The 10,497-nt window shown below is 38.5% G+C and overlaps 1 protein-coding gene across 2 annotated transcripts; it reads right to left on the minus strand.

The window, feature by feature from the left end:
* Positions 1-8: 8 nt before the first annotated feature.
* phkg2 (phosphorylase kinase, gamma 2 (testis)) lies at positions 9-9,713 on the minus strand. Of its 2 annotated transcripts, none has more exons than XR_013934907.1 (11): positions 9,534-9,713; positions 8,495-8,611; positions 8,116-8,291; positions 5,000-5,054; positions 4,831-4,896; positions 4,405-4,568; positions 4,162-4,252; positions 3,864-4,017; positions 3,387-3,512; positions 258-3,061; positions 9-227 (listed from the first exon to the last, which is right to left on the minus strand). XR_013934907.1 is itself a non-coding variant. In XM_080456247.1 (11 exons), the coding sequence occupies exons 2-10, from the start codon at positions 8,587-8,589 to the stop codon at positions 2,816-2,818; spliced, it is 1,173 nt and encodes a 390-aa protein (XP_080312373.1). In that variant the 5' UTR covers positions 8,590-8,611; positions 9,534-9,713; the 3' UTR covers positions 2,038-2,168; positions 2,812-2,815. The 2 variants fall into 2 exon arrangements, 1 of the variants encoding a protein (XP_080312373.1); XM_080456247.1 differs by lacking the exon at positions 9-227 and having other exon boundaries at positions 2,038-2,168; positions 2,812-3,061.
* Between the last annotated feature and the right edge of the window lie 784 nt (positions 9,714-10,497).

Here is a 10,497-nt window from a genome sequence, read left to right on the forward strand (position 1 = left end):
CATTATATTATAGATATGTGTACAGTTATTGTACTTTAGTACAATGTAGTTATTGTTCCTTCAGGAAAAGTAGAAAACTTAGCAGTTAGTGAATGACACACAGGGTTGAATACAGAATGCTATTGGTTTCAATAATACATGTTGCAACCCTCTGTACCAAAAACACAGGTCAAAATGAAAAGGCTGACTTTGAAAGGAATTGCTCTTTTTCACTTTTCACAGTTTCCCTAAATGGATTCCCTGTTCAGGAATGTCACCATGTATAATAGTGAGCACACTATCAGATTGAGGTATTATGAAGACAGAAGAAATGACAAAAACATTCGCAAGGTCAATGGGAAGACTTTCACACCAATAACATTTCAATAATGCACAGGTCCATTGGAATTGACAGGTATCCCTTAAAATCAATTACTGTTAATTAATGCTGATTCATTTGGAACTCAGGTTTGGTCTGGTTCCAGGTGCAGAGTTTAGTAATATTACATCAGTTAGTAAAGTTACATCAGTGAGCAGTCCACAGAGTTAAGATTGACATCTGGTGCTTAATGAACCCTTCTGTTAAAGATTACTCTTTTCTTTATCGACCAGACAAGATAAGGTTCTCTTTGCGTTGAGAGATCCATTTCAAAATGCTCAAAACAGTTTCTACCTGTATATACAGTACCAGTAACATGGTGTGATCACAAACACATTTGATGGTGTTTTAATTCCTTGCTGCCTTGCGATGAAACATACAGTAACGCTCAGTTTGAGATTAAATTCAGTGAATTTCTGATGTTCAATAGATGTTCGGTTTCTGACCAAGGGATTCTGTGGGAGGCAGTGACCATTCATTGCCTCCCACAGAATCCTCGGGTCAGAAACTGAACATTTGTTATGAGCAACATCACACTGTACTCATCAATCTGAAATAATGAATGTGCAGCCCTATGAGAAGCGATAGAATTATTAATGTATGCTGCTGTTGACGTTATTTTACAATGCAGTTGCAGCAATTCTGTTTCTCTTTCAAAACAGCCGGTTAAAAAAGTTAAAAAAAAAAATATTTTCTCATTTATCAGAAACCAGTCAGACCTTTTACTCCCACTACGCAATACGTAGCCATTTGCTGGCCCTGAGGCTCCATACCAATGAACATGTATCTGATATAGTATCTTATCTAAAGTTTGTACTGTTTTAACCAATCCCAAGAGTGTGAACTTAACCTTTGCCTCCTTTTACAAGGAACTGTACAACTCAGGGATTGGCTTTATAAATCTGCATGTATATATCAAGGTCAAGGACTAAAATCTAAAGGTTTGTGGGGTTTCATGGCAAAAATCATCTTGCCTCTTCATAAGATTTTGCACAACACTAGTGGCACAAATGGTCTGGTTTCCAGTCTCTACTGTTTTATTTTACACAAAACACAGAGCCCTGGGCCTGGCATTAGAACCTTTATGGAGGGCTGATATTCCGGACCTGGACCCATCTTCTGATTGAAACAAATTAGGCTCCAACATATTGCTGGCCTCTAGAAATCCTGATCACTAGCACATACATTATAATTCTACACATAGGGTAGGTTGTACCAACATGGTTAAATTCAGGTCTGTTGCACCAGTAATTTTAAATCTTGTATAAATCTGAATAAGCAATTACTTTAATTGCTAATTCAAACCACCCCTGGAGGAGGTTTATGGTTGCTATAATTTTACTGACAAACTATCTTCACTGGATGGGATAAGAGAAAGGAAAATTTGAGACAGGGTAAACCAAATAGAACCAGACACCCCACACTCATTCTAAATGATCTGTCCAACTCTTTTAACAAAAGCACTATTAGCTGGGCTTAAAGCATTGAAATCAATGTACGATTATTATTGTTGTGGATCTACACCATGAATTTAAAAAAAATATTTGATATTTAATATCATATGGTGTATGTCCCTCAAACCTTTTTCAAAAGGTTTGAGCCGAAATCATCACTCAGATATACTCATCCCAAGTCAATTGTCTCTGGCTTATACAGCACTTTCAGCTGCAATACCAAAACGTCCTCTTGGGCAGGGGGGGGCTACTGAGCAATTCTGTCTGGCCAGCATCAATGCAATGGCAATGCAAGTGATGTCACTTGCATTGCCATTCTGAAATGGCCTGTTCAGACACGCCCATTCTGAAAATCTCTGAAATGAGAATGAATGACTGAATGTTAAAAAAAAATATTTTTTGGGGTACAAGAGACACTGGGGAGCCCAAAAAATACCCCCCCCCCAAAAAAAATGAAATTCATGGTGTGGCCCCTTTAATATTTGTGCATGTCATTTTTCATTAAATGATTGCTTACAGTGCATAGTATATAAACGGTAGTCACACCATGCTTGGAAAACCATACAAATTATAAATTATACTCAATAGTTAATAAAGACCTCAATACACTTAGATTAATCAATGCATTCACTACTTACTATGCGTTAGTAACAGATTGTGCAATTGTGCGTTACAAGTAAAAGTGGTACAGTAATTTACTTTTCTGTAACCATTGTTCTCCATTTTAAATCATTTAAAATATCCAACGTTTCGACCCATCAATTTACAGTATATCCAAACAATGAGATTCAATATTGAGGAATGCACTGTTATCAATAAATTAATACATTAATGTGTACCTTAAGGCATACAAATGTCTCCGGTCCCTAGATTCTTTACATGTACAATCAGCAGGAAACACAAACATTGGCTTGACAAGACCCACATTCATACAAAACAACAACACATGCAAACTTTAACGCAATACAATGGCATAAAAGAGGGAAAACCCTAATTGACCTTTTCAAGTTTCAAATTCCTCCAGGCCCAGGAGCATGATCTTGGCTGTGTTCTGGAAGAGGGCGGCCCGGTTCTGCCGCTCCCCTTTCTTGACCCAGTGTCCGTAGATACGGAAAGCGCAACCGTCGATGAGTTTGCGGATGTTGCGGTGGGAGTATGGATCCCTGGCCAGGACGTCGCGGGTCAGCGGGCGTGCCCTGCGGTAACGGCTATACATCCTAATGCAGGCTAGCACACTCAGTACTAGGACCTGTGTAAGGCAGGGAAGAACGAAAGAGTGGCATTTCAAATTTAAACTGATTCTATTTAGTTGACAAAGTACTAGATGGGAGCTGTTTCCAGATTCCAAAATGTAGCTGTAGCTACATTTGGAATCCTGCTTCAATAACAGGATTACACTTCCTATTATACTCTAGCAAGTACATTATGTACTTACTATGGTGAAATAATATCATAATTTTCATTTTGAGGCCAATTGCAGTTTACATATTCACATACAATTCACATACAATTACATATTTCAATAAAAAATGGAATCAGTGGTCCAAAATGAAACTGTCAATATGGTGTCTCACCCTAAATGTCTTTCTGGGAGTGAAGAGCCGCACATCGTCCTTTTGGTACTGTCTGAAGAAGGCATGAGCCAAGGCTTGTTCTGCAGAGAGACGGGCAGCTGGGTCCACCACCAACAGCCTGGATATCTGAGAAGGAAGGGACGCAATTGTGCAAAACATAAACACCAACTGTGTGATACATAAAGTATACCATTCTGAGGACACAAGAGCTGCAATATAACTTGCGCCTGCTTGTGTTGCAATTAGTGGGCACCTTTGAAAGAATAAGGTGAGTTCAGAGATGCCTTAAAGCCATGCCGTCACTCAAATGTTCATTTTGTTTATGGTGGTGGCATAAGCCTGCCATCTAAACTTAATTCAACGTGATTGGGCCATATCAACATGGTGGCAATTTTGCTCTTATACAATACGAGCGGTGAGGTTTGCCCTTTTGTCAGCAAAAGGGCCACCGTGCGAATATGGACATTGACGTCTCACCAGGTCTTTGACAGTGTCTGAGCGGTCATCCCACTCCGGTGAGTTGAACTGATAGCGACCCTCCATTATCATCCTTAGCATCAGCATCTGTTTGCGATGCCAGAACGGTGGTGAGCCGGCCAGTAAGGTGAACAGTATCACTCCGCAGGCCCAGCTGGAAGGAAAAAAAACAGGTAAACAAGTCATTTATGAGCAAGGATACAATAGAATAGACTCTACAATCAATTGATAATAATGTGGAGATAAATGTTATTGTTATATTGACAAAAGAAAGGGGGATAAATAAATAAAAACCTACAGGTCAACCTCTTTCCCATAGCCCGAGTGCATCTCATCCATTGAACATTTCAGTATTTCTGGGGCCAAATAGCCAGGGGTCCCACAAAGCTCTGATTTATTTACATAAAAGACAGAGCAAAACAAACAGGTTTGTCTTTAGTCTACATGCAAATGAAAACCAGATGCTTCACATAATTAGAGAGTGAATCAAATAAATGTGCCTAAATGTTGATTCACGGCTCTGTTTTTCATGTTAGTTTACCTCTGAGATTCTCCCCACGCGCGATCTGGACGGAGAAGCCAAAGTCTGACAATTTGATGTGTCCATGGTCATCCAGGAGAACGTTCTCAGGTTTCAGGTCCCGGTGGACAATGTTGAAGGAGTGAAGGTACTGGACTGCCTCCAGCAGAGCTCGCATCATACTTCTGTGGAGGGAGAAGCAAATCTAGTCAAGTATTAGCCAGCTACAGTCAGGTATTGGGGATTTACATACGCTTATGTGTTGTACAGTTGCTCATTCCAGATGAGTGCCAGCCAAGTATTAAAGAAGTAAATCTAAAGCCTAAGTCATGCAATTGTATGATGTGTCACTTTAAAAAATTAAGATGCGATAACGAACAAGATAATGATTTTCTGATCTTTTTCTCATTCAGTGCAGTGCTGAATGTTTTCAGTTTTGAACCTCACCTAGTCTCCTTCTCGCTTAGAGTAACCTTTTCTGTGAGGTAGTCAAAGAGCTCTCCTCTCCTCATGCTGAAAATAAATATGTAGAGTTGTAAGTAAAAACATAGGCTCAACAAACTGTTAAAAGGCCAATTACAAGCACATTCGTACTTCTAATTTTCTTCATACTCACAGGTCAAACACCAAAAATATGAAGGTTGTCGACTCGTAGGAATCAACAAGAGTGACTAAAGGTGAGACACAGATGACAGAGTTAGATTCATATTTTGTGCTTCCTTAAGCAGTCCACATAGTCCGGTGGATTGGTACAACATTTTATGTGAATCGTTCACTTTTTCATAAAAGCGTGAAACTTGGTAGACTTGTACAGTTTGGGGCCCTGAACATTTTCAGATATGGAGCCATAGCAAAAACGCCCCCTGGTGGCCATGGCGGCCATTTTACTTTCCGCATTACCAAATAATGTATTTTGTGTCATGATAATACAGAATAGGTGATGTCTACACCTATGTTTTGATGGTCAATGATTACAATAATATCATGTACAACATCATAAACTGTTCAGGTGAATAGTTAATGGTCAATTCAGTGATGTTGTGAGGTAGTCCTGTGCGGTTTTGTCCGAAGATCTGTCACTTTTTCATAAAAGTATGAACCTTGGTACACTTGTACAGTTTGGGGCCCTGAACAATTTTGGATATGGAGCCATCGCAAAAAACTCACCAGTGGCCTTGGCAGCCATTTTACTTTCCGCCATAACCAAATTATGTATTTTGCATCATATCTCCTAAACAAAACATGATAATACAGAATAGGTGATGTCTACATCTATGTTTTGATGGTTAAGGATTACAGTGATGCCATTTAAAACAGAGGTTCTCAAACTGTGGGTTAGGACCCCAAATGGAGTCACAGGAAGGTGGCAGTGGCTACATTAACTGAAAAAGGTTTAAATGTGAATCCTTCCAATTAAGTCTGTTTTTGTTTTGTTTTTGAAAAGCATACAATTATTATAATGGTTCTGGCAACAGATATAGGCTATATACTATAGAGGCTATAATCATATGAGATAAAACAATATAAAAACAGTATATAGAATCATTTATCAACACCAAAATTACAATGGAAAAACAAAGAAATGAATACATTGTGATTGTACAATTATTTAGCCAGTCACACAAGCAATGCAAATAAATAGATCTCCCCTTGTAGAGGGTATTTGAGCAACCGAGTTACCGAACACAACTCAGACCTGTCTTTGATGGTTTTATTATACTGACACACAATACCAACACACTCTAATACTTTTAGGCCAGTATGGCCAGTAAGCCAGTAGGCCATTAGTCAAGTAAAGAGTCAGGTTATAAACCTAAAAAAGTAAACACAAACAACAACGTAACAACAAATTACTGACATGGAATATACACACAAAACTATAAACCATATCAGAAATATATTATCGTTGTGTAAACATGCTCTCAATTCTTACCGTCAGTCTCTCGGAGCTCGAAATGGAAAATTACGAACGCAGCAATAACACCCTGGTAACTAGTAACACTGGTACATGCGTAGAACACTTTGTCCTGATAGTGAGCATCCACTCCATTTATATCGGTTTGGTCTACCCATGTAGGTGTAACCTTCTGTTGACTAATCATGTGACTTGTGTATTATCTTAACTGTGGAAACACAGGCTTTAGCACTGTTCTAAACAGTAGCCACTGTCACCCAGCTCCTCATCTGACCTAATCAATCAACATGCCCTCATGTGACACTTAACCCATTAAGACCTAGAACGCATCTGTCTTTTTTTTATTTGAGCTAAAAAGCATTATTTTACAATTTGGCTATTCAAAAATAGCAGATCTACAAGCTCATAGCGCGGCACAGAGTGCCGCGCTATGAGCTTGTAGATCTGCTATTTTTGAAAAATAGTGAAAATGTGTGCAAATCTTTGAATATATATATTTTTAAAGCGAACATTTTTAACTCAAATCTTTGCTTCTGGGGGTCCCTGGAACAAAATATTTTGAGATGGGGATCCGTGACCAAATGCATATAATTGTGGGGGTCCTTGACATGAAAAATATTGAGCACCACTGATATAGAAACATAGGTATTTCAGAAAACTGTTGGAATTTAGGAGACATGTAGAATCGGCTTCAGGTCTTAATGGGTTAAGTGACATGTGTAAAGTCCACTGCTGTGCTGTGGCTTTTAGAATTTGTATATATTTGTACCTTCGGATTATAACTTCAGTTTATAACTCCAAATAAGCAGTATTAACCTTCATATAAGCATGTATCAACTCCTAGAATAGAGATATTCTAGGAGTTGATATATATAATATAGAAAATAACTCAGCCTATCACTCCGGTATAAGATCCTAAATAAGCAGGAAATACACACATAATAATAATCACAATAATAACCGCAAACTTCATAATGCATCTTGATGTGACTGTGAGCTTGCAGATTGACTGTTTTCACTACAATGTCAATTTCTTTTTTTATACCTGGTGTTTCATCGGGATGGGGGACAATTATTTTAGCACTTAGTGACTGCACCTTTCAACAGAATAGATTAGAACAAGATAAACATCTATGTAAGCACACAAAACAAGTATTATTTTAACGGGACAATTTGGTAGTGAATGTTGAAAACTGGGACATTTTAGTGTTTTAGAGATATTTGCCATGGACTTGGGAAACACAGCTTAAACCTGGGGCCAGTAAGCAAATTGGTGATGACAATGATGGCTGCCTTGAAACATAATGGACCAGTTGTGTCATGCATGCTCTGGGCCCTAGCTTGCCTTACCCCTTATGCCTAAACGTATTAGCCATATTTTACTATTTTGAAAAACATTTTCAAATAGTTGAACTAGGCGATCTACATCGACACATTGTGAGCTTGTAGATCGGCTATTGGTATTTTAAAATGTTTTTCAAAATAGTAAAAAATGCAATGGCAATTGCAATGGCTCCATATCTGAAAATGTTCAGGGCCCCAAACTGTACAAGTCTACCAAGTTTCACGCTTTTATGAAAAAGTGAACGATTTTCGTCACAATCCACCGGACTAACACAAATGATTCGCAACACGAGTTGCAACTTGCAACCAGTTGCAGCGGTCTGAATTGACCTGTTGCAGGTCAGTGCAGTTTGGGGATTCTGTTGCAATGGTTGCAGCTGTTGCAACTTGTTGCGTTGCAAATCATTGCTGTGGACTGGGCTTTACACTCCTTAAACTAAAATGTGGCCCAATGGACTAGAGAATCGGCTTACTAATTGAGGGGTGTCCCTGCACCATGTCGAGGACCTGGATCTCCTTCAGCGTGGAGGTTTTCACCTCCTCCAACTGCAGAACTGTCATCTTCTCGGCTGTAATTTCAATAATCTTTACTGCCAGTTCCTGTCCAGTCTGTTTATGCACACACCTGCGCACTACACTGCTTACACCCCTGAGAGAGATCAAAATAAGGAACACACAATGTGCTTATTATGTACACATAATCAAATTGATGGTGTGTGTGTGTGAGTGTGTGTGTGTGTGTGTGTGTGTGTGTGTGTGTGTGTGTGTGTGTGTGTGTGTGTGTGTGTGTGTGTGTGTGTGTGTGTGTGTGTGTGTGTGTGTGTGTGTGTGTGTGTGTCATATTGGACTCACCTGCCAATCACCTCTTTAGCGTCATACTTTTGGTAGAAATCCTTGGCCCCCACCCAGTCTGGTAGTTCATCTCCAACAACAATGTCTTTGGTCATGGTGAGAAGCTACAGTATAATGCTATAAAACAGAGAGTGACCACGATCAATGGCACGACAGAAAGTTATCCGGCACACTGTATGGAACTGGCAAAAATAACCATTGTTCAGTAACAACGCTTCGGTCCTTCGGTGCTTATGACATACAGTATATTGCTCTAGTCTAGTAGTATTTATACTCGTTATCGGTAAACACTAGCCTTGGATCAAGACTATCATAGATGTATTTAATCGATTTTTACATTTGCATATACGAAAGTAAAAGTCAGACACTATATAACACACATAGTCTTGATCCAAGGCCAGTGGTGTAAAGTAATAAAGTACATTTATTCAAGTACTGTACTCAAGTACAATTTTGACAGATTTTTCACTTTACTGGAGTATTTGCAATTTTCAGTACTTTTACTTCTACCCCACTACATCTCAGAGGTAAATATTGTACTTTTAAAAAAAATATATTACAAAACATACATTACCCATTTAGGCCCTATATACATTTAGGCCATTTGAAAATAGCGTATCTACAAGCTCACAATGTGTGCATCGCGACGCACAATCTGCTATTTTCAAAATATATATACATTTTATACATTTGAAAACTTGTGAAATGGGGACATTATGCATAATTAGTTTTCTACTTTTGCTACTTTAAGTACATTTTGATATCAATAATTTTGTACTTTTACTTAATTAAATTTTGAATTCCAAACTTTCTACCCGCAGTATTGAAACTTTTACTTACTACGGATTAACCTCAAAGCACGCTCCATTTTACATACCAAGAATCACAACAATGGTCTGATATCACTTTCGTATTTGTTTTCCGTGTTATTTGCTGCATGTGAATAGTTCACTTTTCTGCTGACAGACGTTTGCTGTCAGATGGGCCTGAAGTTAACAGCTAGCATGCAGGTTCCTCTTTTGCAGCGGAAATCACTTACCTCGAATGCTGTCAAATGTGTTGTGAAATGTCATGAGAATAGACTGTTTACAGAGTACAAACACCAGTCTAATAATGCCACCACGTCCGAGTAAAGCCGATGTTATGCCATGGTTGCATTCATTCGTCTCTACACCGATGGTAGTTTAGTTTGCTAGCAGCAGCACCTACATTGTTTACATTCAGTGTTGCCAGATGTTGTGAGAGAAATAAGCAACCGGGTCTATGAAAACAAGCCGAAAATAAGTGACACTTTAAAACTGGCTTCGGCTATTTCAAGATAGCCGATCTACAAGCTCACAACGCTTGTAAATCTTATATTTTGAATATTTTTTTAATATTCTAGCAACACAAAGCTGGTAAAGGCGGGAGCTGGCACAAAATTAATGTGGGGGGTCCATGACATGATTTTTTTTGAAAACCACTGGTTTAAATAACAATTAAACATATGGAAACAAGCCCAAATAAGATTTACATTTGTTTAGAAACAAGCCCAAAAAACTGCAACCATTACAACTACCAATATTTACAAGCAACTTTACCGAAAAACAAGCACAAAGTCGCTTATAATAAGCGGACATGGCAACACTGTTTACATTATAGTCCAAAAGAAACCCCGATACCAGAGGCATTCAATGAATGGCTCTGGTATCGGGGTTTCTCTATTACAAGGTTTCTACAAGGTTTCTACGAAATTGAGGTCAAAGGAACCAAAAAGAAACAAGCCATAGGCTTTCTTGGGTTTAAAATCCTCTTAGCAGACCTTGTATTGAACTGTACTTTCCTGTGCTTTCTTTGCAAACTGCTAATAAAGTATTCAATCAATGCTATAATACAAGATACGTTTCCAAATATGGCAACAGCGACACCTAAAGGACCAGTAAAGGATTAACAATGTTTCTGTGAATATTTTAACATAGATAAATGTAATTAATTAAAACACATATAAAATAGTAGGAACGTGG

This window comes from Gymnoscopelus braueri (assembly GCF_963280865.1).
Source record: "Gymnoscopelus braueri genome assembly, chromosome: 17".
NCBI lineage: Eukaryota > Metazoa > Chordata > Actinopteri > Myctophiformes > Myctophidae > Gymnoscopelus > Gymnoscopelus braueri.

Excerpts from the sequence above, each read along its gene's own strand:
- phkg2 (XM_080456247.1), bottom strand. The coding sequence starts at position 8,589 with ATGACCAAAGACATTGTTGTTGGAGATGAACTACCAGACTGGGTGGGG. Across the intron at positions 5,055-8,115 it reads GCAGGGACACCCCTCAATTA|TCACTCTTGTTGATTCCTAC; the intron begins GTAAGCCGATTC and ends TCTCACCTTTAG. Across the intron at positions 3,062-3,386 it reads CTCCCAGAAAGACATTTAGG|GTCCTAGTACTGAGTGTGCT; the intron begins GTGAGACACCAT and ends TGCCTTACACAG.